This window comes from Gopherus evgoodei, chromosome 5 (genome assembly GCF_007399415.2).
Source record: "Gopherus evgoodei ecotype Sinaloan lineage chromosome 5, rGopEvg1_v1.p, whole genome shotgun sequence".
Classification (NCBI taxonomy): Eukaryota; Metazoa; Chordata; order Testudines; family Testudinidae; genus Gopherus; species Gopherus evgoodei.
The window spans coordinates 123,486,584-123,514,286 of record NC_044326.1 but is presented as its reverse complement, the minus strand read 5'-3'; the positions used below and the strand labels follow the sequence as shown (position 1 = coordinate 123,514,286).

General features: G+C 42.4%; 1 protein-coding gene across 13 annotated transcripts in view; it reads right to left on the bottom strand.

Moving 5' to 3' along the window:
- Positions 1 to 27,703, bottom strand: part of FAM13A (family with sequence similarity 13 member A) — a 224,449-nt gene that overhangs the window by 51,854 nt on the left and 144,892 nt on the right. For all 13 annotated transcript variants that reach the window (XM_030564851.1, XM_030564850.1, XM_030564847.1 and 10 more), the window contains 3 exons: positions 20,199 to 20,240; positions 3,288 to 3,332; positions 405 to 584 (listed from right to left, as the gene is read on the bottom strand). In XM_030564851.1, the coding sequence (XP_030420711.1) occupies positions 405 to 584; positions 3,288 to 3,332; positions 20,199 to 20,240 (267 nt within the window). The remainder of the gene's footprint in view (positions 1 to 404; positions 585 to 3,287; positions 3,333 to 20,198; positions 20,241 to 27,703) is intronic.

The following is a 27,703-nucleotide window of genomic DNA, read 5'->3' as shown; positions in this document are numbered from 1 at the left end:
CTACATGTGAAATTAGAATTTGGTCCAAATTTTGTATCTGTTTTGTTATAAAGCATTTGAAAGGGTTTTTTGTCCAGTATTAAGTTACAAATGCCCAAACTTATTTTTTCAGGAGTCTTACTATTTCCAGATACATACAATTAAAACAAAAACTGAACACTACTTTTAGCCCATTCTGTTGTGAAATGACCACAAATCAAGGCCCTGGTTCTGCAGTTCACAGCTCCAAGCAAGTCAATGGAGCCCGGCACAGGTGCAGCAGTCACTCTGTATGCTCTCAGCTGCAGAACTGGGGCCAAGGCTTGTAATAACAGAACTACTGACAGTCTTGCCTATTTAATGGGTGTGATTATGATGCTATCAATTAAATATAATTTTTAAAGGACAAGAAATCATGAACATACATGTCTCTATTTCGTCGGCCTTCATCTTGTTCTTTGTGATGCCGCCTCCTCTGCCTGGTGGACACATTTGAAGAGGCTGACGATGTTCCTGATTCAGAGTCTTCTGAACTCTGCCCACCAGAGCCATGAGCATCAAAGAGATGCTGTTCCACTGCTGAGCGGATTGTCTTCTCTAAATATCTGTCAAGATGAAAAAATAAGGTCAATTAAACTTACAAACTTACCAGGAAACCTCTCCCTTTTTAAAAGTCCCAATTTTTTAATAACTACAGTAGTGTCCAAAACATGCTAAGGATGGTACAGAAACATGGCAAGACATCAGCTAAATTGTTCAGATGTGGGTGACTAAAATGGGGCACATAGAATAAAGTGATCCAATTTTCAGAAGCGCTGAGCACTCTCGGCTCCCATTACCATCAACGGCTGTTATGGCCGCTCAATAGTTCTGTAAATGAATCCACTTTTACGAAGATGCCTAACTGGAGCCCCCCGAATTAACAGACCCCAGCATGAAGAGCTTTAGTTTGAAATGAGAATTTAAGATTCAAGTGATTAGACAATCCATACTAAGATAACAGGGTCTATGGTTCTTTAGTGTGTGTTTTTAAATTCACTCCCATTTCTGGAGGGGGGGGGAACTGGGGGTGGTGGCAGAAAGAGGGATACAGCCCGGGCAAAACAAGAATCACCTCATGCTGGGACTCACGACAAACAAACCCAAGGTAGGGGGGTTGCTTTAGGTTTGGATAGCTGGAGCACGCAAATATGTGCAAACGGTCCTGCATCATCCCTTCTCTCACCTGCTCTTCATGTACTGACCCACACAGGGGGTGGAGTGGTGTGTACAGGCGGGGAACACCACTTCTCACAGCTCCCTAGTGCACTAGCAGAATGCTCCTGTTGCACCTCCACTTCCGATGGTGCAGTGCACTCCCCTCACAGCACCTGACCAGCACTGTTGGCCTGGATAATGTGAGGCTGGGGCTATATGCCTCCTCTTTAACTTGCCTCCGTTCTTTTGGGGTGATTGATTCCCAGAGGAGCTAGGAGGGAGCAGTCCCTTGTGACAGAGTGCACAGACTGCAACTGTGATTGGCCCCTGTGAAAGGCTGCCAGAAGGAAAGGCTCTTTGAAGTAAGGACCTTAAGTGACCTATAGATAAAAGGCCATGAACGTGTGTAGCAAGTTCTTTAATAAGTGTATGTTAAGGGCATGCTACTGAAAGCAGGGTTAGACAGGTTATCAGGGTGAATGCTATTCAGATTTACATTCATCATGCATCTCCACCGTCACTGACTAAGGGGGAGATTTTCAAAGGCACAAAGGGCACTGAAATGGGACCTGGGCACCCAACTGTTCATTGTGCCTTTGCCCATCTCCTCCTAAATACACGGAAGTCATTCTAACATTTGCACATTTTTCAACAGAAATCATGCCAATGCCAATAATCAATTCAAAGAAGGTCCATTTTCATTTCGGTAATATTTTTTTAGCTATAATTGCTGCTCTGAAAAGTATCTTTTTATGTGAACTGGTTATTCACTGTATTTTTTTCACATGGCCAGCTATAAAACTCAAAGAATCCACTCTTATTTAAACTAGATTATGGCATTCAATACCCTCCTCGTTTGTTCACAAGACGAGAGCAGTCAGATAGAACGTCTGGATGGTACAACCTGTCTGTGTAACAAAACAAAGCCAGTAGGTCAAATCTGACAATGCCCAGCAGCCTTACAGTGCCCAGGTGAAACTACATTCTATAAGAAATGATAGCATCTATGAGAATGAGGAGTGACTACCTTCTCACAAGTATGTGAACCACACAGTAGGGCAACTCATCATAAACTTTACTCAGTTATATATATAAAAAAATGCCCAAATCTGATCTCATGCTGTTTTAACACTGCTGCAACTTCACTGATTTCAATGGAACGACTCCTGTTTGATTCTGGTGTGAGATTGGAATCAGAACTACTGTGAGCAACAGAGCTTTTATTCACTTCAGTACAGCGATGGAGTCACTGCAGTGACACTGGAGATAAGGTTGCGAGACTGCTTCCGTTGTAAACCTAACTGAATCTTCCCATTCTCACTTTGCGGAAAAAAAAGTTCCTTTTTCCTTGAAATTTCTTCAGCTTATTTTTAGGACAGAGGAGGGTTTGGAGGTAAAGACTGAGATAAATCAAACATTTTTGATACATGACAGTTTGAAAAAAGGAATTTCTCTCCCTGTCCCCCCAATATTTTGAAAAGTCTTATGTTCTCTGGAACATCATGGCTCACAAAAGGTTTGATTAGAAACTCCAGATTTGTTTCATTCATTCATGTTCAATAACATTTAGTGCACGAAAATGATTTATTGAGAGAATCTGATGGTTAATTGTGAACGTGTTAGCTATGAATGTGAATCTGTACATGGGCCATGAGGCCACTGAAGAGTTTATAAACTTGTTGCTAACTACTATGTTAGCTGAGTTTGTAAACCCTCAAAAAAATAGCAATATCATAAAAGTGTATTTTAACTTTGCTGCGTATGTGTGTGCATGCATGTAATATAAGGGCAAGAGTAAATTCATATGTCATAAGTTAGGACTTGAATGTCAGGCAGGTAAGGAGACTCCTTACAGCACAGCGAGGTTGTGCTTCGTGAAATCTCTGTGGTTACATAATAACCATAACATCCCATGGGTGTGGGAAAAAAGCAAGGAACTATGACACCCAGGCCCTTATTTGAGAGGAAGTGGTTTATGATCACTATACCCAATGCACTTTTCTTTGGACAATACTAGGCTATTACAGAAAAATAAGAGAATAACATTTTTAAAACCTTAAATAGACAACAAATGATAGCAACAAAACTTAAAAATAAGCAGAGTCACTTACTCTCCAGTAGCAGGAATGTTACTGCTCACTTGGGATACATGGGTACTGTAGAAAGGGAAGAAAGATCTAATTACCAAAGTAATGTCACAGAACACCTGAAGGACAATGTTGGCTTTTCTTCTCTCATTGCCTTTTCTCAGACACTCCATCATCTACTACATTAATTAAAGGTATGATCTGTGAGCAGGAATTCATGTCCTAGAATTACATACGCATATGACAAGCTTCTGACCCCCACAGAATTTTGACTCGCACTGTTAGAACGCACATTTACACAAGGCTCGTACACTCAGAATTGGATTGCTTGTCATTTACTACCAAGAGACTGCAGTAAAAAGGAAGGCATTTTAGCTATAGCACATTATGATTCTTCTCCGCCTGAATATTCTGCAGTCGTAGATCACACTTAGTTTAATCAAATGAGCTCTGTTCTTTTGAGTCAAGATTTCAAAATGTACACACTATAAAGTGACTTAACATGTTTTAAACTACTCTTATTTCCTCTTCAGATTCCCCTTAACCAACTCCCCATTTTTCACGTTCTTGGCTTCCTATCCACTTTTTTTTTTTAAAGTATATTTTCTCTGCTCTCTGTTTGCCTCTCAGTCTGACTCCAGGCTCAGAAAGAGGTAAAATAACCTAATTCTAGTTGTCACCACTCACTGTTCAAAGCGCTTTCAAGTAAGGTGACGTGCCATCCCGCATGGCCGTTACAGATCTGTTCCCTAACTGCAGGGTCAGATTAAATTAGGCTAAAGAAAGTCCCTCCCATTTCATGTAGCATCAGATTGCTCCCCATGTGTTGACTCAGCTTTGCAGATAAGAGGGCATGTGATATTTCACTCCTGTTCACCCGCCTACAATACTAATTACACCAAATAAGTTAGCTTAAACGTTGCATTTGGCTTTATCCTCTTATCAGCAAGAGGATCAATAGCAGGGATGCCTGGTGTACTCAGACGTAAATTGACCCTACACATTAGATTACAAGAGGGACTTGTGAAAGTCTTACTTCGGAATTCTAGGTTTACTGTGCCACCCTAACAGAAAATTTACTGCTTTTAATCTACACATGCAAGGGGTGTTCTTTCAGAAACTTTAATTGCTGATGATTCAACAATCGCTCTATTACTTTAAACCAATCACAGTTTCTAAGGTTTCTTCTATCCTTTCTCTTTAATATTTCCTCCACCAAACCACTGCAGCTTCCCTGCAGAGACCTGATGCCAGCCGAAAGGCTGGAGCACTCATGCTCCTCAGAAGGCAAGCACACTGTCGCTTCGCTGGTAGCAAGTGGTAGGGAGAGGGGGTTGAACTGGTGTGAGGAGGTAAAATAAAAAAAAGTGTCACAAAAATCAGTTTAGTAAAGCCACACAACAGCACACATCTCTACAGGTCTAGAGGACAGAACTACTGTAAGCCTATATGTTGTAGATAAGCCAGCATGTTGCAAGGAAATCAGTGAACCCTCACTAACCAGCTTGGTGTGTGTAAATTAGTGCAGTGCACCCACACATGCCACTCCCTTCAACTGTGCAATCTGACTTCTACCCCAGACACAGTTCCTCAAAGGATTCACATACCATGAAAGCACATGTATATTTGGAAGTCTATTCCATGTATACATAGATGTTATACCTATATAATACACATACAGGTGTATATTTCCGATTAATACATTTATCGTCTGTATCATCTTATTGTATTTAATATTACCCTTACACACACAGAGTTGCATAATAAATGTAATTTCTCACAAATGTGTAACTGGCACAAGTGTGGTTGTACTTTAACTTTACATCAAATTTCTGTACTTTCTCATTTCTAATATTTACATACAATACATATCAAATACTGATACCTAACACACACACACGCATTCACTTGCCCTTTATCTCATCTCTCTTCATCCTCCATCCCTAATAAGCTTTCTGTTTCAGGGTCGTTTTTTATTGTTTGTTTGTTTTTAAGACATGGGGTCTGAAAAGGAAAGGACACTTGAGGATATTAAACTCAGAAAATAGCATTTTCCTTCACATTATGCCATATAATTCCAGCAAAATTACTGTTGTGTAAAAATGCAAACGCCTGTTTCATGACTGTAGTCTTGAGCTCTTCCTTCCATTTGTTTACTGGTGATATTTCACGCTTTGGGCAGAATTCTGAAGGTTTATGCGGGAATGATTATTATTCCCTAAAATTATTTTTCACCTTTTATCATTTAACTTCATTTAAACCTGGGGAGAAAGGATTATTAGAGCATGCAGTTCCTTCTTCCAGGAAAAAAGTAAATAAAAATCAAATGCATAACAGTGTATAAAATTCCAAACATTTTCATAATTTCAACATATACTTAGTAGTGATTTTAACCTATAACAAAAGTGACCTCATCAACACTGATTCAGTTTTAGTCCATTAAACCTGCTATTTTCTAATGACACATATACATATGGCAATCATTTTGGGGCAGCTATTAAAATATCTACTAAGGGACTGTAGGTTCTGAGAGCTAAACAACACTGATTTTAAAATTACTTCATGGACATAGAGAGCATGAAGTAAATACATCGCCACCCCCTGCCAACCACCACCACCTGGTGAAGAGAAAAAAAAAAAAAAAGCTTCATTAGCCCTTTTAAATTTAGAAACTACCTTTTTCTTGGTCCCGTGATATGTTAATGCTCTTTACTGGGCCTTTCTCTCAATAGCAGTGGGATTTTGAAGAAGTTTTCAGATATACTAAATTTCTTGTAATTCCACAGTAATTGGCTTTCCATGCTATTTAAGCTCAAAGCTTAATTAAAATGCACTGCCAAATTGGTTCTATTCTGTACCATTAGCCAGGAGGTTACACCACTTTTAAAAAAATATCTTGATGGAGTAAACAGAATTAGGAAATAGCTTTAGAATGTTAGGCACAAATGGTATGTGTGTATTATTGCCTATGTTAATAACCTCCAGCACATGGAGATATTTAATGAGAAATTGTCAAAAAGCTACAGCAAAGAAACACTTCTGGTAACAAATTCGAAGGGGTTTGCTGAACTTCTTGGGTGGCTGAAGTCACTTGGTCCTCAGCTTCATGCTTCTCAAAGCACCCAAAGGCATGCTATGAATGCCCAAAACACATTATTTGTCATATCTTACTGCGTAATTAATTGCCTCTAAACAGCAGCTTTGTTCATTAAATCAGTGAAACAATGTGAATGCATGTCCTGCTTGGTTAATAATTTTCTCCTTCTGTGTTTGACGCATTGATATATACAGTCGATTATTTTCATTACATTATACTGTACTTCTACCGCTCCACCCCACACCCCACTGACATCATTTTGGAGAGTTATCCAGTTCTGGGACTTCATGCTCCCTCAGAACGAGCCAAGGCCATAAATTCCTGACAAAAGTCTTGTTTTAAACACCAACCCCTCACTGACCTGCTCCCACAACCCCTTCATACTTCTTTCCCTGGGGGGGGGGGGGCTGAATCACCAAAGTGCCTCACTGTTAGCTTACATTAGAGGTGGGCAAACTATGGCCCGCAGGTCATACCTAGCCCGTGGGACCATCCTGCCTGGCCCCTGACCTCCCGGCCCAGGAAGCTAGCCCCAGGCCCCTCCCCCGCTGTCCCACCTCTCCGAGGGTCTCAGTGCACTGTACCACCAGCACTTTGGCCCACCACTCCTGCCAGACAGCACAGGCGGCATGGCTGGCTTCAGCTGGGTGGCGGGGCTGAGAGCTCCTGCTGCTCTGAGCAGCATGATAAAGGGGCAGGGGGGTTAGATAAGGGGCAGAGGGTCCCGGGGACAGTCAGGTGACAAGGAGTGATTGGATGGGGCGTAGGTTTGGGGGGGGGCAGTCAAGGGACAGGGGACATTGGACAGGCATGGAAGTCTCAGGGTGGCCTGTCAGGGGGCGGGGATGTGGATAGGAGTTGGGGCACTCAGGGGACTGGGGGCAGGGGGGTTGGAAAGGGAGTGGGGCCCCAGGAGCGGTTAGGGGTGGGAGTCCCAAAAGGGGGTAGTCAAGGGACAAGAAGCAAGGGGGGTTGGACAGGTCGGGAGTCCTGAGGGGGGCAGTCGGGGGTGGGAAGTGAGAGGGGATGAATGGGGGGCGGAGGCCAGGCTGTTTGGGGAGGCATAGCCTTCCCTACCTGGCCCTCCAGACAGTTTTGCAACCCCGATGTGGCGCTTGGGCAAAAAAGTTTGCCCACCCCGGCTTACACCCAGCTCCCTAGACTTGCAAATACAACCTAAGTCTCATGGACCCCTCAGCCTCTGTCAAGTGTACCTTATCACCTCAAGGGCACCTTCTCCCATGCATAGGAAAAAATGATTTACTTCATGGGCCACATCCTCCAAGTCCCTGTCCATCTCGGACAACAGATGCTAATCTTTTCTAGCACTACTCCATTATTACAGGGCAAAATATTAATATCCAGCTACGGTACATAAAGGCCAAATCATTCAAACCTGGGTGTCTAAAAGTAGGCCTCCAAATTCATATTTAGGCACCTAGTTATGGGCATCTGACTTTATTTACAGGTACTGACCAACCCCAGCTCCCAGTGCTATTAACTCCAGTGAAAGGAGAGTCTTGTGGGGGGAGGTCGCATATACTGTTCCATTTAGGCCCGTTAGGCAAGTGGACTGATTTATTTCTGTTACTGTTCAATAGACCAGTTTTTATTAGAATTAGTTCCAATCTCACCTAAATATTACAAAGGTGGGCATGTTCATTGTAAGGGGCTTGATTTTCCTTGCACACAAGGGCAAAACAGGAGTAACTTCACAAAATTAATGGAGTTCCAGTGGGGTCAAACTGATGTAAGAGAAGAATCTGATCCAAAGAATCTGTTAGCAAAGGGAAAGCCTTCATCACTTGCTCGATCATTTTGGCCTCCGTTCTCCTTATTTATGTTATTTTTAAATATTGCAAAGAAACTTCTGACACTAATACACTGAAAGCTGGAAATTACAATCAGCGTAGTTTAGAATTAGTCAGACTGAACACAGCAATGTTACGGAGAGGCATGCATCTCCAGATAACTAGTTACTGCTTGGATATCTTTGGAAATTAATGTTAAAAGATCTTGATTGTGATTTTACATGTAAGTCATCAAGGTAAAAATACAGGGTGAGATTCTCATCTCTGCTCTGGTACCTTTACACCAGGTAAAAGGGCTGGAGTGATGTAAATGGGCCCTAAAAACCTCGGTTCTGCCTTGAGGAGGATTCCTCTCCAATGTAAGCACTGCAGAAGACAGTTATAAGGTTGCCCTCTGAGACCTCCATTACAATGCCAGGAGTAGCAAGGCTGCTGGGAAAGGGGGATGGAGACAGGAGGGAGGTTCGGGGTGGGGGTGGGGGGCTGCAACACACAGTACTGTGGAGATTCTGGGCAGAGGCAGCCCAAGGAAGTAGCCATAACTTAGACAGGCCCTCAGGGTTGTCTAAATTATGCCAGAGTCCTCTCCAGCTCCCAGGGCAGTTCAAGACTTGCAGGTTTCGTAGGTGGCTTAAGCCACTTTAGCCACACCCCACTTGGTCTACAAGCTCTATGTTTGTGTCTCTTAAGCCTGGTCTACAGTACGCGTTTATACCGAATTTAGCAGAGTTAAACCGATTTAATCCTGCACACAATGAAGCCCTTTATATTGATATAAAGCGCTCTTAAAACCGATTTCTGTACTCCTCCCCGACGAGGGGAGTAGTGCTGAAATTGATATTGCCATGTTGGATTAGGGTTAATGTGGCCGCAAATCGACGGTATTGGCCTCCGGGCGGTATCCCACAGTGCACCATTGTGACTGCTCTGGAAAGCCATCTAAACTCGGATGCACTGGCCAGGTAGACAGGAAAAGCCCCGCGAACTTTTGAATTTCATTTCCTGTTTGGCCAGCGTGGAGCGCTCACCAGCACAGGTGACCACGCAGAGCTCATCCGCACAGGTAACAATGCAGTCTCCTGAGAATCGAAAAAGAACTACAGCATGGACTGCACTGGAGGTACTGGATCTGATTGCTGTATGGGGAGAGGATTCCGTGCTAACAGGAGTCTGTTCCAAAAGATGAAATGAAAAAACATTTGAAAAAATTTCCAAGACCATGATGCAGAGAGGCCACACCAGGGACTCAGTACAGTGCTGTGTGAAAGTTAAGGAACTCAGACAAGCCTACCAGAAAACCAAAGAAGCAAACAGAAGGTCCTGGGCAGGGCCGAAAACATGCCACTTCTACGCTGAGCTGCATGCAATTCTCGAGGGGTCCACCACCAGTTCCCCACCCCTGTCCGTGGATTCCGAGGTGGGGGTGGTAATCTCAGCCATGGCTGTGGAGTCTGCGGAAGGGGAAGATGAGGAGAAGGAAGAGGAGGACGAGCTTGCCAAGAGCACACAGCACTCCGTTCTCCCAACAGCCAGGAGCTTTTTCTCACCGTGATGGAATTACTCTCCCAGCCCTCCCAAGCCACTAGCCCACACAATGAAGCCATGGAAGGGACCTCTGGTGAGTGTACCTTTGTAAATATAAAACATGGTTTAAAAGCAAGCGTTTTTTAATGATTAATTTGCCCTGAGGACTTAGGATGCATTCGCAGCCAGTACAGTTACTGGAAAAGTCTGTTAACATGTCTGGGGATGGAGCGGAAATCCTCCAGGGACATCTCCATGAAGCTCTCCTGGAGGTACTCCAAAAGCCTTTGCAGAAGGTTTCTGGGCAGGGCAGCCTTATTCCGTCCTCCATGGTAGGACACTTTACCACGCCATGCATGTAGCAAGTAATTGGGTATCATTGCATAACAAAGCCTAGCTGCATATAGTCCCAGTGTTTGCTGGCATTCAAGTAACATCCGTTCTTTATCTCGCTGTGTTATCCTCAGGAGAGTGATATTGTTCATGGTAACCTGGTGGCCACTCCTACTCGGCTGTTTGCCTGTTGCTTAAAAGAAATCCTTCCTTGCAGGTAGCCAAGCAGGGGGCAGGGGGGCGGGTGATTGGCGCTGAGCTTTTTCGCGTTTGGCTAGCAGAGATCTTCCCTGCTACCAGCCACGTGGTGGGAGGAGGGGTAAAGCAATCATCCCAGAGAATTGGATGGGGGGCTGATTTCTGCTGCTGCGTGTCAACAGGAAAGAAGCAGCACTGAATGGGATTTGCTTGGTATTTGGGAAAGGAGGGTGCTGGATATATGAAGGCTGCAGAAGCCGAAAGACAATTTCTTACCATGACCGCATGCAAGCCAAATTCTGCTGCCTGGACCTGCGTCTGTGAGATCTCTAACACCAGAGCCGCAGGCACTCAATATTAAGATGCAAAATGCGACCTTGTAGTGAAATCACATGTGCTATGTAAGGTGAATAGTGTTGTTTACCGTGAAAGAGTATAAGCATTGTTCTATAAAATGTATCTTTTTAAATACTTCTCTCCCTTTTTTCCCTCCCTTATGCAGCTGACAATTTTTCGAGCCTCCCTACTCCATCCCGAAGGCTAGCTCAGATAAGGTGGCGGAAAAAAAAAAAAGACTCAAGACGAAATGTTCTCGGAAATCATGGAAGTGACGCGCAATGAAAGAGCTCATCTGAATGAGTGGAAGGACGTGGCATCAAATTACAGGAAAGATGACAGTGAACGTGAGGACAGGAGAGACACTCGAGTGAGAGGTGTAGGCAGGAAGATCAGAGGTGACGGGATACAACTCTGGGGCTGCTGCGTGATCAAACTGACATGCTCCGACGTCTGGTGGAGCTTCAGGAACAGCAGCAGGGTCACAGAGTGCCGCTGCAGCCCCTGTGTAACCACCCTCACCACTCACCATGTTCCTTAGCCTCGTCACCCAGACGTGTAAGAACGCATGGGGGAGGCTCCGTGCACCCGCCCATTCCACCCCAGTGGACAGCCCAACCAAAAGGCTGTCATTACTTTGAAATTTTTTTAATGGCCTTTTCCCTCCCTCCTATCCTCCTAAACCCCACCTGGGCTACCTTATCAGTTCTCTCCCTCTTTTTATAAAGAATTAATAAAGAATACATGATTTTTAAATGATAGTGACTTTATTTCCTTAAGCAAGCTGTAATTGAAGGGGGAGGGTGGGTTGTTTACAGGGAATGAGTCAATCAAGGGGGGGGGGGATTCATCAAGGGGAAACAAACACAGCAGTCAAACCATACCCTGGCCCATGATGAAACTGGTTTTCAAAGCTTCTCTGATGCGCACCGCTTCCTGGTGTGCCCTTCTAATCGCCCTGGTGTCTGGCTGCACGTAATCAGCGGCCAGGTGATTTGCCTCAGCCTCCTACCCCGCCATAAAGGTCTCCCCCTTACTCTCACAGAGATTGTGGAGCACACAGCAAGCAGCAATAACAAAGGGGACATTGGTTTGGCTGAGGTCAGAGCGAGTCAGTAATGTGCGCCAGCGTGCCTTTAAACGGCTAAATGCACATTCTACCACCATTCTGCACTTGCTCAGCCTGTAGTTGAACAACTCCTGACTACTGTCCAGGCTGCCTGTGTATGGCTTCATGAGCCATGGCATCAAGGGGTAGGGCTGGGTCCCCCAGGATAACTACAGGCATTTCAACATCCCCAACTGTTATTTTCTGATCTGGGAAGTAATTCCCTTGCTGGAGCCATTTAAACAGAGTAGTGTTCCTGAAGACACGAGTGTCATGAACCCTTCCTGTCCATCCCACGTGGATGTTGGTGAAACGTCCCTTGTGATCCACCAGTGCTTGCAGCACCACTGAAAAGTACCTATTGCAGTTTACATACTGGGTACCCTGGTGCTCCGGTGCCAAGATAAGGAGATGGGTTCCATCTATTGCCCCACTACAGTTAGGGAATCCCATTGCAGCAAAGCCATCCACTATGACCTGCACCATTTCCCAGAGTCACAACCTTTCATAGCAGCAGCTTAATGACTGCTTTGGCTACTTGCATCACAGGAGCCCCCACAGTAGATTTTCCCACTCCAAATTGATTCCCGACTGACTGGTAGCTATCTGGTGTTGCATGCTTCCAGAGGGCTATCGCCACTCGCTTCTCAACTGTGAGGGCTGCTCTCATCTTGGTATTCTGGCGTTTCAGGGCAGGGGAAAGCAAGTCACAAAGTGCCATGAAAGTGCCCTCAGGCATGTGAAAGTTTCGCAGCCACTGGGAATCGACCCAAACTTGCAAAACTATGCAGTCCCACCAGTCTATGCTTGTTTCCCGGGCCCAAAATCGGCGTTCAATGGCTAGAACCTGCCTCATTACCAGCAGGATCTCCAAAGCACAGGGGCCCGCGGTTTGAGAGAATTCTGTGTCCATGTCCTCATCACTCTCGTCGCTGTGCTGCCGTAGCCACCTCCTCCTCGCCTGGTTTTGCTGGTCCTGGTTCAGCATAGACTGCACGAGAATGTGCAAGGTGTTTACAACATCCATGATTGTTGTCTTGAGCTCAGCAGAGTTCATGCTTGCTGTGCTATGGCATTTGCATAGTTCACCCAGGAAAAAAGGCGCGGAACAGCTGTCTGCTGCTTTCATGGAGGGAGGGTGAGGCTGTACCCAGAACCACCCGCGACAATGTTTTTTGCCCCATCAGGCACTGGGATCTCAACCCAGAATTCCAAGGGCAGGGGAGACTGCAAGAACTATGGGATAGCTATGGGATAGCTACCCACAGTGCAACGCTCTGGAAATCGACACCAGCCTTGGTACATGGATGCACACCGCCGAATTAATGTGCTTAGTGTGGCCGCGTGCACTCGACTTTATACAATCTGTTTTAAAAAACCAGTTTCTGTGAAATCAGTATAATCCCGTAGTGCAGACATACCCTTAGAGAAAGTCTACACTGGAAAAAAAATAAAAATAAAAAAGATGTGTTCTGAACACAGGTTAACTAATTTGCATTAAAATAGTAGCAAAGACCCAGCAACTAGGCATTTAATTCATGATCAACCCCAGGGAGCCCTGCTCTCTAGGTTTTAACTAACACTGTTAGCCTGAGTTTAAAGCCAAGTCTCTCTCTCTTCACTGTTATTTTAACCCCAGTTAAGAACATGCTTTTTTCTGCAGTGTAGACACTCTTAAGAGGCACAGTCCAGAATTTCACCTATTGTCCTTTGCTACAATAAAGCTACCAAAAATGTGCAAACGACAGATTTCATTTTGCACTTGGTCTCACACATTTGTCATGGCTCCCACAGAGGCCACAACTGGAAAAGTTTGGGTACCACAACTCTTTACCTCTTTAATGAATCCTAGTCTTTTAATCTAAACTGAATATACCTTGTCATGATTTTGAATTAAACTTCCCAATATCTGCACCTTCTGCAGAGTGTATCATTAACCTATTATTGCATTAGCCACATGATTGATGTTACTCAGGAACTGAAAACCTTCCCCCCACCTCCCCTGCAATAATAGAGGCACTGCAGAGCAAAATGTATTACTGTTAAATATTAAGAATTGTAATTAAAATTAGTCAGAACCTACCATACTATAATCTTGCACAGGATTATAGGATATACCTAGACTTTAGTAAGGCATTTGATACGGTCTCGCATGATATTCTTATAGATAAACTTGGAAAGTACAATTTAGATGGGGCTACTATAAGGTGGGTGCATAACTGGCTGGATAACCGTACTCACAGAGTAGTTGTTAATGGCTCCCAATCCTGCTGGAAAGGTATAACAAGTGGGGTTCCGCAGGGGTCTGTTTTGGGACCGGCTCTGTTCAATATCTTCATCAACGATTTAGATGTTGGCATAGAAAGTACACTTATTAAGTTTGCGGACGATACCAAACTGGGAGGGATTGCAACTGCTTTGGAGGACAGGGTCAAAATTCAAAATGATCTGAACAAATTGGAGAAATGGTCTGAGGTAAACAGGATGAAGTTCAATAAAGATAAATGCAAAGTGTTCCACCTAGGAAGGAACAATCAGTTTCACACATACAGAATGGGAAGAGACTGTCTAGGAAGGAGTATGGCAGAAAGAGATCTAGGGGTCATAGTGGACCACAAGCTTAATATGAGTCAACAGTGTGATACTGTTGCAAAAAAAAGCAAACGTGATTCTGGGATGCATTAATAGGTGTGTTGTAAACAAGACACGAGAAGTCATTCTTCCGCTTTACTCTGCGCTGGTTAGGCCTCAACTGGAGTATTGTGTCCAGTTCTGGGCACTGCATTTCAAGAAAGATGTGGAGAAATTGGAGAGGGTCCAGAGAAGAGCAACAAGAATGATTAAAGGTCTTGAGAACATGACCTATGAAGGAAGGCTGAAGGAATTGGATTTGTTTAGTTTGGAAAAGAGAAGACTGAGAGGGGACATGATAGCAGTTTTCAGGTATCTAAAAGGGTGTCATCAGGAGGAGGGAGAAAACTTGTTCACCTTAGCCTCCAATGATAGAACAAGAAGCAATGGGCTTAAACTGCAGCAAGGGAGATTTAGGTTGGACATTAGGAAAAAGTTCCTAACTGTCAGGGTAGTTAAACACTGGAATAGATTGCCTAGGGAAGTTGTGGAATCTCCATCTCTGAAGATATTTAAGAGTAGGTTAGATAAATGTCTATTATGGATGGTCTAGACAGTATTTGGTCCTGCCATGAGGGCAGGGGACTGGACTCGATGACCTCTCAAGGTCCCTTCCAGTCCTAGAGCCTATGAGTCTATGAGGATTGGCTTTTCCCTTCTGCCCTAGGGAAGGTGCATTACAACAGCATGGAAACATCTATAAATTTAATCTAAAACATTAAAAATATATTAAAAGCATACAGTGTTGCTTCCTGGCCATCAGTAATGACCTATAATTACCAAGGTCTCAGGCTATGGAGAGCTCAAAGCTTGGAACTAATGCTATCATTTGCACAAGGGGTTACTTATAATGCACATACTTAATGCAGATAAACAAAATGTTCAAAAAGAAAATGTAAATGAAAAACGAAGGAAAATTACAGAAGAGGCAAACAAGTTCACTCTTCTAGCAAAGCTGCTTGAGGAAAAATGCCAACGAAAACAGTTTCTACAGCTTTTTAAAAACAGAACAATTCCAAAGTCTAGTTGGTACATAATTCCTCTGGTTTAACAATGGGACTTTTCAATGTTTAAATGTACCAGAAGACATTGGAATCGGTCTAAAAGTTATTTATTATCCAGAATTGTAATGCTAGGTGCTTTCCCCTTTACAGTTCAAGGTATGTAACATACCTTGTGTTTTGTCTAGAAGTTACAATTCCATTATAAGAAATTTGCTTCATGCTGTAATTTGATGTACAAATCTTCAAAGCAGGAGAGGATTGTTTTTTGTATATAAAATCTGAAAATGGTGATGTGCTGCAAATGCCCAGCTATGTTCAACCATGGTATGGACTTACTTGATTTCAACCTTCTCTTAATAGTTTCATATTTTTGAAAGCTCAAATACAACACAATTAGCCTTGCCTTAATGTGGTATATTGTATTTGCACGATTATCTTAATGTTAGGAAAAATGAATCCTATGAAGAACAGTGATTCTCCTTTGCTTTTCGTATATATGCCTCCCTTTATCCCTTGTTCTGGTATAATCTCCTGTGACTGGCACCTACCGTTCAAAGCAGAGATATCTGAGTGATGCAAGTACCCTGGCTAAGGCTAGAACTCTACTGGAGTGGAGCACTAAATATACAGAGATCTACACTCCAAGCTTCTTTCCCCCCCTACCACTTTCATCTACTGCACATGCAGTGGAGCACAGAGCCACCAGCCCAGCAACGTTTCGTTTGTTAAAAGGGCCCAACACTCAAAGGGGTGTGACTAGCTAACATTAGGACTCTGATTCTCTCAGGATCAGCCCCTTAAGTAACAGCCAGTAACTCTACAAACAGATTTTCAATGTTGTCCTGAAAGGCTGACATCAGAACAGACACAGTAAATGTCACTGCATGACTTGCCCATACGCACCACACAGGCTAAGACTCTTGTCAGTAATGCTGCACCGACAAGACCATTTCTCTTGTGTAACATGGGACAGATGTTAAAGAGAGGAGGGGCATTACCACCGAGAAAGTGGGATTGAAAGACAAAACACAAGGATAACACTGGGGAATACCACCTGATGTATGAATGCAGTGTGTGCAGGGCCAGACCCAAAGTCAATGCACGCTTTGTCACACACTTCAGTAACAGCTGGGTTGGGCATGGTATCATTTCAATATAGTACTCATCAGTGGTGCTGGAACCCTTTTAATAGTGGGGAATGCTGAAAGCCAGCCCCCTTACGCCTGTCTGTGCCCTCCTACCCCACAGCTGGGGCCGGGAGTAGTGACATGTCGGGGGGAGGGGGGAGCTGGATGGGGTAAGAGGGCAAAGGCTGGGGACAGGCACGGGGCCAGTTGCAGAGCCCCAGCTTCAGGGCCAGCGGCCCGGATCCTGAGAGCACAGTCCTGAGAGTGGTGGGGCCAGGCACATGGCCAGTGACCCCGTGTAAAACCTGAGGGTGCTGCAGCACCCCCTGCACGTCTAGTTCCTGTGGCTATGGTACTCATTAGTGAGATAGCCCTGCATCTCAAAGCAGCCCATTAATAGTGACTCAGGAATCATGCTATTTTCTTTTTCCATTCCTTTGGTTTACGTCAGGATATACCCACTGAGAAATTTCTTTAAAAACAGTCTATATGACAGTGTAATTTCTAGAACATACATGTCACCACAGATCACTATTACCTTCTATTAGTTCATCCCCACCAGGCTGGGCGCAACTGCCCTTACTTGGAATTGACTTTGCCAGCTGCTATTTGTATGTGAAACTGCGTTATCTAACACAACAGACATTAGCTTTCCTGTTGTATAAGCTAAATAGTCCAGAACACACCATCTTATGTAACCATTTCAGTTCTAATGTTCACATGGCTTTCAGTATAAGACGTTCTGGAACATAGATACCCTTCAAGCACGAACAGGTCTGTCACATTTTACGCTGGGGTTACGTTCCGCAGTCAGCGCAAAAAGCGAAAATCACATATAGTCAAAATTACATTGAGTGTAATGACGGGCAGAATCACCTGCACTACAGATACATTATTCAATTTGTTGTTTTTTAATTTTTTTTTGGTTTTTGCCAACCGCATAAAGCGGAAATCACACATGTTAAATAAGCATGAGGTGCGACAGACCTGAACTTCTAGGACAAGCAGACGCCAGTAAGGTTTTCCTTTTCTTTTATTATTCAATATTCACATTGCAAGATATTCAATACAGCACTGCTGAGAAAATGAACTAGATCTTCTTGATCAGGCTCACTTGAGTTGTATTCTCCCCCCAATTTCCAATAAAATCCCCTAAAGATGGATTTTTTATTAGTATATTTTAATAATAGTGGGTTAAGAACACTTTTGATTCACAATAACACATGGAACATCATTTAAGTACTAATTCTTGCCCTTCTTTTTGTTTGTTTATTTGAAGTAAGATCAAGGAAAAGAAAGTTGTTTCTCACTAGTCATGGACTATGAAATACAGAATCAAGTAAAAGAGTTTAATAGAAACATCATGACATTGGCAAAAGTGATAGAATGTTCTGCTGATTGGCAGAAGCCAAGTATTACGTAGCATTTGGAATATGAACAGCTCTTGTTCACATCCAACCAGCCTGTTACATAACAGTCTGCATGAAATTACTGTACTACAGTACAAACCAAGAAATAACTATACCCCCAGCAACCCACATCCCTATGTATTTACATTAATTATTCCACTGTTGCATCACATGAATAAGGCTGCAGACTATGTAAGCTTAGTTAACAGCAAACCAGGGCAAATAAAATGGACCACCAGACAGACTTATGCACTGATTCAAAGGGCTCCCCCGGCCCCTTGCATGGAATAAAGTTGATTACAACACATGTCATCTGCTTCCCTGAAGCAGCAATAAAAATGGTAAAAGTCACATGGGAAAATCTGCCACCCACTACAGGAGCTCTGAACCTGGCACCTAGCCTAACATTTACACATTTCTGATGTGTGACAAATAACAGCAAGAGTTACAAGCAGTTGCTTTTCTTTACCAGTAATTGCTCGTCAGTGTTGTCACAAGCGAAACAAGCTAGGCAGGAGGGCTGATATCACAAGGTGTGCTACTCCCTCTTTGTTCTTGTTTGCCATTTCTTCAAACTACTTATTGGCTCTCATTTACTCCTCTTCAAAATTTGCAAAGTATATCTTCCCATTCCCTTAGAAGTCACCCTCCTTCAGAGCTCTCTCATCCATTCCTATTAAAGCCAAACCCATACTTAAGAGATCACTTGAATCTTCCTAATTTCCTCCTCCTAAGAAATATTGTTCCTCTAATCCCATAGAGTCCATCTTTCCCTCTAATAGGCTTCTTGATTCTTCATCAATAACTCCACTCAAACCATGCATCCTAATCTCTCTTGATCACTCCAGCTCAACTGATATTCTCCTGGATCCTTTCCAGATTTCTGCTCTAAGGGAGGTCTCAGCTCTCACTAGGTCCCAAATCAGGAATGCACTTAGGCATGTGTTTAGTCCATCCCTCTTCAGAAAAGTACAGGCTTAAGAGCTTTCCTGAATAGGGATGCTTTCATGAGTTTGATCTTGAAGAAATATACACTTCATTTTTAACAGAAAGGAAACTTGAAGGAAAACAGTATGGTACATAATTAGTAAGAGTCCTTATTATATTCCCTCCGCCTGCCACAACCTCCAGGGTTAGTTAGAAAGAAGTATATCTGTTTCAATTTTTGTCCAATGATCTTTTATTTTTAGCTATTGTTGTAACAATATCTACAAGGAATTGTCTATTAGAGTAAAAATAAAACACAGCATTAAGGGTAATACAGAAATGAAAATGCAATGAGATGTGGGGAAGCTGCATAGCATGGATACTACAGATCTTACTTACATCTTCATTAATGATCTGGGAGGTGGAACGAACAGCATGCTAATGAAATTTGCAGATGATGCTAAAGTGGGTAGAGTTACAAACACCAGGCAAGATGGAGACACAACAATAAAGGAAACTAAAGCGGTTAGAAATATGGGTAGAAAATAACAAAAATGAGACTCCACAAGGAAAAATGTAAGATAAGGAAAAATAATCTGGAACATGTACACTAAATGGGAGAGAGAAACATGGGAATCAGTTATTCTGACAGAGAGCTAGGAGTGAAGTTTCTAGGCAACAACTAAAAGGGGAAGGGGGAAATACAGTGAGAGTCCACCAGTATCTGAGTGTAAACACCGAAGAGGGAGGGGAATTATTCAGTGGGGTAGACAGAGGCATAGCTTGGAGTGATGGGCTGAAATTGTAGGCTACTTAGCAAGCTGCAAATGTATCTCCACTGCTATGACAATCAATAAACCACCCCCCAAACACACCTTTCAAGATCTCTGAGTCCTACACAAGCCTCTCTCTCATACAAACAGATGGTCACTCCTCTCCCCCCCACCAAAACAGGCATGTCTGGAAGTAAGGCATTTTCTTATTTTCCTGCACTGCCTTCCTGCAATAGCAGGAAAGCTGCCACTGCATGGCTGCTAACTTTCAGTCAGATCTGGGGCAGCTAACTATGTGCTGTCTCTTACTCAGGGCTTGTGGCAAAGCTGCCATTAAGCTTGTACAGCAGGAGTTGTTTATAATGAATACTATTTAATGAAGTTATATAATCAACATGAAAATCAAGTTAATCCGCTAACTGAAAAGTTTACCAGTCTGATGTTAAATCAAACCCCACGCCCACAAGCTTTCAATCTTTTTACATCTCAGAGGATTCACCCACCCCACTGGCTGCTGAGGTGATCATGACAGTAAACAATAATCTCAGACTTGATTAGAGACTGTTGGCACATTTCTGGCATCACCCCCAACATTATGTTAAAATATTAAAGCCTTCCCACACAGAGAAACCAACCAAAAGGAGGAGGAGTAAATACCTCAAATAGAAGGGTGACATGGGCCGCTCATCTTCTTGGGAACTAAAAATAAAACACATTTTTGAAGTTAGTATGTAGTTCTGTTCTTTATTTGCAAGTTAATTTGTAGCAAAACATTTGCTCTTTCAAAAACAAGATAAAAATAGAACACCATGTGTCTGGCCCAGAGGCTATATTTAATATGTGTATTTTGTTCTACAATAACTCATGAAAGGGAATTTTAAATTACAGTCCTCAAAGTTACGAAATCTCAACTAATTTGCCAGTGATCATGAATGTGGAACAATCTGCTGTAGAACTGTCCAGAGTCACTGCAGTTCTGCAGCACTTCAGGGATTATTCCCATAGCAACAATATAGAAATTCTGCAACAGAATAACAGGGCCTTTTGCTTCGTGCAATACCAGAATTGAATAATCTGCTAGTAAAGGTAAACAGAAAAGCTTCTGTTAAACAAGGGAGATTATTTAAAAACATTTAAGATGCCAATTTAGTAACTAACTATGCACAGAGTGAAACATTCCAGGCTTGATTCACCATGCAATACGCTGGTTTTACTCTACTTAAATGAAACTGAGTTGCACTGGTATAAAACTGAAGTGGCACAGTGGTGAGTCAGGCCTGAATAAAACTCAATCATTTTAAAAATAAATATAGATGAAAAAAAGCAGCTCCTCCTTGACTTGAGTCCATTGAGTCCCTGATTTGAGATTACTGGCCAAATTCCAACTCCATTGATTGCAGGGCTGTGTTGACAATTAGAATCAATTTAACACTAAAGGATTCTCCTCTCTGAAGTGTTATTCAGTGTTTTGCCTTTGTATTATTTAAAGACCCGTTTGTTCTAGCACCCTAATTCTACTTACATTTACACATGTTCTTAATTTTCATGCTGCGAATAGTCCAAGTTAATAGGACTATTCACAACAGTAAGGTTAAGCACCTAAGTGTTTGTAGGATCAGGGCCTAGAAGTCTAATTGTGTCAGGGAACAGCTAGAAGTGTTTACCTGTTTACTATTTGTAGTGTGGAAAAAAAAAAGATTAGAGACTCATGTCAAGGAACTGTGTTGCAGTCTAGGTCATACCTAGTCACTTCAGTGTTCCCACTTCAGCAGTGGGATGTCCAGATTCTAAAGCAGATTGAACAGTGGAGGAAAATACTGTTTCTGGTATTATCAACTCCTATCCACAGATTGTAACACCCTTCTCCAACACGGTTATATGATCACCTCCTAGCCATCATACAAACCCAGTGTTAGAACACAAACTTCTCTAATCAAGCCATACAAAAATAAACGTTATGGTGAGATGTATAGGGTAGATAGACACTTAGACTGTAAATCTTTGGGGCAAGAAACTTGCCTTACTCTATATGCATATAGCACATGATCCAAAGCCCATTGAAATCAGTGAAAGTCTTTCCAATGTCATCACTGAGCTGTGAATCAGGCCCATAAAGAGCTGTGTAAATTTGGGGGTCTGTATAAAGTATTTTAAAGAAAATAAATAATCATAGTAAAAGATTTGAGAAACAGAGAATTTATAGTCTTTCCATTGTTTCAGAAGCTTGATGTCAGGAGATCACAACCAGGACATGGGTGGTCATGCCCAATGGTCAGAGCCAGGGGTGGCCAGGCCTCAAGGTTAGCGTGGCGCCAGAGTCAAGAATCAAGACATCGAGACACACCTGGGAGCATGGCTGGGAAGCAGAAGCTGAATGCCACAGCCAAAGGGTGAACCAGAGATATGGCTGAGAAGCAGAGCCAGGGGAGTCAAGGATGGAGAAGGGCAGGAATTGAAGTGGGCACAAGAACAGACTAGGCAGGAACAGGCACAGGAAGCAGGACCATGGAATGTGTTGAGCAGCCAGGCAAGCTCTGGCTGCTGCTTGGTTAAGTAGCAGCTTAGCTATACCCCTCACCCAGTGAGGAAGTGCAGTCAACCAGGCAGCCCCTGCCAGCTGTGCCCAGTGTGTGGCCAGGAGACTGATCACAACAACATACGCAGTCCTTATGTGTGTATATTAATCTGTGGCATTCTTTATTAAATCAATATAGTTTATTATGACTCATAAGGCTAGAGGCAGAGTTTCCATCATTTGCTCATTACGCTTCAATAACATAACAGTTTTACTTATAGCCTGAATACCAGTACAGCCCCTATGGTCTAAGCAGAACATAAAAAATAAAGCCGAAGTGCCGAACAATCCACAGTGCTGTCAGAACTTCTAGACATCAGTGTAATTTGGTATGATAACACAAAATGCATTTCTGTATAGAACAGACATTAACTTCATCACAACCACACACATTGTCTTCCCCTATCTTAGGCTTACCAGTTAGCTCCCAGGTCATAGAAAACATTACAATGACATTAAAAGGTCAAAATGACTTCCTTATATAGATAGCCACTCTAGATTTTTTAGTGGGTTTGTTGGAGTGGTAGCATTAGTAGAAGTTTCTGCTTGTTTCAGTTATCATATTTTCATTTGATTGCTAGTAAAATCATTGCATTATGAGTTCCATTTAACAAGTTTTATATGTACACAAACATATTCACCACTAGATATTTTTGCAAAGTAAACCAGAAGAAAAACTATTCTGACAGCATTAGTCGGGCGGGGGCTCGGGGAGAACCATTTCATTTACCTCACAGACTTATGAATTTTCACAGACTAAATAATAACTTTAAATGCTTTATAACTGTCTATACCAAGCAGCACTAACATACAGCCACCTCTGGGATGAATGGTGGCAACTTATCATGTCACAGCATCTTCATAGGGAGAGGGGAAGACTTTGGACAGGAACACTGGTGTTACTCTAACCGTACGAAGTATGCTATGGTGCTTTGATATCCACAAAGAGCAGGTTCTCTCCATTTCTAAGATCTATTCCAAAAAGCACCTCCTCCCCCTGACAAGTGCATGTTAGTCACTCGATCTACTGCGCACTGGAAGGTTGAAGACCTGCGTAAACCATGCTCAGATTTGAACCACTGGTTCCATGTAATCTAGAGATTCCCAAAATCGGATGTCAGACCATCAAGCCCCCTGAAAATCCAAATAAAATTCCCATATATAAATTGTTACATTTTTTTAATTTAAAACTACGTTTTGTAGCCTGCTGCTGTAAGGTAACACCTTGTTTATACAAACACAAATTGTAGTATGAGTAGAATTGGGAGCATGATACAAGAGCTTTTAAACTAATTTCTATCTACTTTAATGTTTTGAAAAATCAGATGCGAGATATAAAAAACAAACCAATAAGCAATATGATTTAAACCATAAAGGGTTATCTTCCAGTCATTATGCCATAAAAGTAGGATGGTAATACATTTTAAAGTATTTTGCACAAGACTCCTTTACTGCCAGCAACACTAATGATGTTTCCTCAAAGAAAGATCGCTGACTGGCACAGTGAAACGTTTTGTTCGGAGGGATCTATCATTGATGACACACAGCAAAAAGGGTTCCTCACCCTGCAACCTTTCAGAACACAGCCATGAACAACATGCTTGAAGTCCTTAAGAAATCTTAAACATTTAAGTGGACTGCAATGCGTAATAGGAATTCGACAAGGACCTTTTCAGAAAGAAAGGATTACTTAGCACTTAACACTGTAAAACCAAGTCAACTGCTTGCACAGCGGTAGAATGAGTGAGCAATTCTAAAGTTAATTTCTGGTACATTCTAGACTTCTATAGTCCTCAGCAGAATATTCACCCATTAGTCCTTCTGTAAACTACAGAACACACGTAGAAAATAGTAACTACTGGAGTTTCCGTTGTAAATTATGATTTTCCACTCCCACCTCCCTGTTAAACGTTATACACTATTTATAGCCACAAAGCACTGAATATATATTGGGAGGGGAGAAGTGATTTAAGTTAATAGTTGTCTGTTCAGCTGCCATTCGCTGGCACGGCTAAGCAGTTGACTGGGGAGCAGAGTGGACTAACTCTGCTCCAGACATTCATATGTTTCCCACAATTAGGATTTTGAACAGACATGCATGGTACTTTCAGCCAATCCTTCAAAAGGAGGCAATTTCTCACTCACCCCTCAGCAACATCTAAATCCTGACCATGTCCTTGCTGCTAAAACACATAAAATAACAATCTCAATGCATTTATCTTTAGTTGTCCTTGCTGCTAAAGAAATGTTGCAATTCCTGTCTCCTACTGAGCTGATGAAAAAAAAATCTTATTTGAATGACTGGGAGAATGCCAGTAATGTTCCCTAGCTGGTGTAACACCTAATAGGAGACACGATCTTTAAGCAAATATTTTCCTTATGGAAAACAACAAAACGTTATCCATAAAAAATAAAACAAGACAATATTTAACGCAATAACATCAGTGAAGTTTGAACTGTTTATTGATACACTGTCATAATCCAAACAAGCAAAAACACCCTTGTGCTATATTTAGCCAGCGGTCAATAGCCTGGCAGGAACTGTGCCTTGCAGGTAACACACTGTAAGGGATGTATTCATGAGTTCTGACTCCATTCAAGTCAAAAGAGGATTATTGGTTTTCCTGAAAAAACTGACACACACACTGGACGACTGTGTGTGTGTGTGCGCGCGCTTAAATTTCTGAATGCTTATAAAATACAGAGCTGTGCCACTCCTTTCCCTGAGCCTTTGTAAGGGTGGACTACATTGGCTCCCCAAAGATGTTCCCACCATCATATGGCAAGTTCTTAAAGTTCCACTGTGCCTCTGGCTGAAGGCCAAACATTCACAGCCAATGCATCTGTGAGCATCTATCCTGGAAGCTATTTCCCTTCCTTTTGCAACATAGTCATTACGGGTAGGCTGTACCTGCTGCTGGCCTGTGTTCATGCTCTCAGTGGGAGTATTTTTTTTAAATATTCCTCATATTTCTAGTTAGATAAAATAAGAGAACAGGCAAGCCTTTCCCAGAGCTCAAGCTAATTCTTGTCCATTTGGACTGATAGTCTTTAATGAGGGTAACCAATACTGAGGATGGATAAACTTTTCATCCCAGGATATCCCAGAATCCTGGCCCCAGGATGCCAAATGAACAATCTTGTCCTTGGCTACAGCTTTCCACAACCACACCCTTGTCAGAAATGCAGCTCTACAAAAAGTACAAAGACTGGGAAGGACCTTTATTTTAATCCTTCATTTGTTTTAAATTAGAATAGTTCAAAATGTACTTTGACTGAAAGGTCATTGTTTCGCACTGGAGACAAAGCAGCTAGACATCAGCAGGGTATGCTACTCAGCCAAGGTCATGTTTTCCTATGGCTGTGCCATAGACTGCATGTTTGTTCTGTCCCCAAAAGTTAGATAAAAATAAAGGCTCTCCTTTCCTCTCCATTGCATTTCAAAAAGCTATTCTGGACTGCACTTTATCAATTTATTTTTTGTCACAACACTATCTTTATGGAAATACACTGTTGTTGCTACTTTTAATACGGACAAACAGAGGAGCCACGGAAAAGCCAATGGTATCAGTTTACCACTGGAATCTATGCTAAAACAGGTTTTGTTATTTTGGGCTCAACTGGGAGATCTGCTATTCTGAGACCAAAAAGGCATCACAGTCTAGTCTTCTTCCTTCCATTCAAAATGAGCATGTCAGGCTAATCTACATGTGTAAGAGACAGCAACACTTTTCTTTCGCAAAAGATTTTAGTGGCACTTTTTGGTTTTGCTTATTTTGATATTCAATATTTATAAATCTCTATAGAATATTTCGTAATGAAGTTATTGGACACAAACAGTCCTCACAAAAAGCCGGTATCTTATGGTTTGGTAGTATTTTGCACCGACTGTATAAGTTTTCCCCACAGATTCTTCAGCACTCCATTATTTTTTAAAGCCGACGTGGTTTGAGTGAAAGGTGAAAGACTGAAATACCTGATTCATCTTTATTGCATGTGATTTCTTAACATCACAACTGTTCCCTTGTACTCCCCTCCTCCACAACCCTGGGCGAAAGGGAAGGATTGCTAATGAGAAATATTATCAGGCTATTTCAGGTTCTTTGAAGAGAAGAAGCTGCAGACTAAAAACATTAGCAATAATACCGAGGTGGGTGATGGAGAAAAAAGGAAGGAGAAGGCATAATAACTAGTAGAAATAAAATCCAGCTTCCTTTATGCAAATAAGAGGAAACAAGTTTAACTTAATGTTGTAACACAGCTGTTTCAGCACACTGAGTGGTCACCATTAAAAATCAACATTTACTTCAGTTATTAAGAGATACCACTGTGATTTCCTACTTTAATTACAGAGGGGGTGTTGTGGCATTTCAGAAACCATGGTATAGTAACTGTGGGCATGTCCTGACTTTTTTTAAGCAGAGACCAGTTCTCTTCATTAGTTCTGTGGATGCCCTAAAGATCAACTTTCATATCCAGCAAATTTCAGAAAGATTTTATGTCTGTAGCACTTCTCTTCCCAATGGCCTCAATGCAGTAAAGTACTTAAGGACGTGTATAACTTTAAGCATGTCAGCAGTCCTACTGAAATCAAGTTAGGCAAATAAGTACTTTTGCTGACTGGGGCCTACGCAACAAAGCATTAGACAGTTATTCAATAACAGTTATCTTTCTTCTGAACCTATGCCACATATATAATCTAAAAGGCCCTTAACAATATTTCAGCGACCAGCTTGGCATTGACTTAGGAGTCTCCTACTCCATGTTCCACAAAACCTGAGCTTTTCTCTCAAGGTGTCTCATCCAAGGGTTGACCCAAGCAGACCTTGCCTTAACTTGTAAGATTATGGCTTGGGGGGGGGGGGGGGGGCAGGGTATGACTGCAGGCTGTGAGGAAGGCAGGGTGACCTCTTAGTATGAGATCTCCATATTAGATATCAACGTGGGCGAGCCTCTGTGTTGATTAAAGCACTGATTTATCTGGCATTCAATAAATGGCCAATTTTATAATAAAAAACAGAGAAATGTGCAGGATCAGTATGTCATACCACTGAGAAGGTCTTATTAGCTAACCTATGTCTCAACAACAAGTCTCAGGCATCAGTACCAAGTCTATAATGGGAAGTCATTCTCTTCTAACCCTAGAGAATGCCACCATACAGTATATGCATGTATCATTTAAACCACTACTAAGTATCTACATGTGCACTGCCTCAATAATATACACTGATTCCTGAGGACGAGGAGATGAAGGACTGCAGACTCAATAATAGCAATGACATTTCCTTCAGCCTGGGCAGGGTTTTGGTATATATTTTGCCAGTGTTCTCTCATTACAAAACAGCAGTGTGGAAAGAGACATTAATTTAATAAGGCTACCATTTTGGGGGAGAGGTCACCATGAATTTGAATGAAGGTAACCATCAAGGTAATCGTGAATCTGAATGAAGTCCATGACCTATCAGCAGTACCTACTATCCCACAGAGCTCGGCCTGGCTCCCCGTTCCAGGCATTGTGACCTGGCCAACTCCGGTTTGGCACATCCCCCCTTCTGTAGATGGAGACAGAGGGGCAGTGAGCCAAATT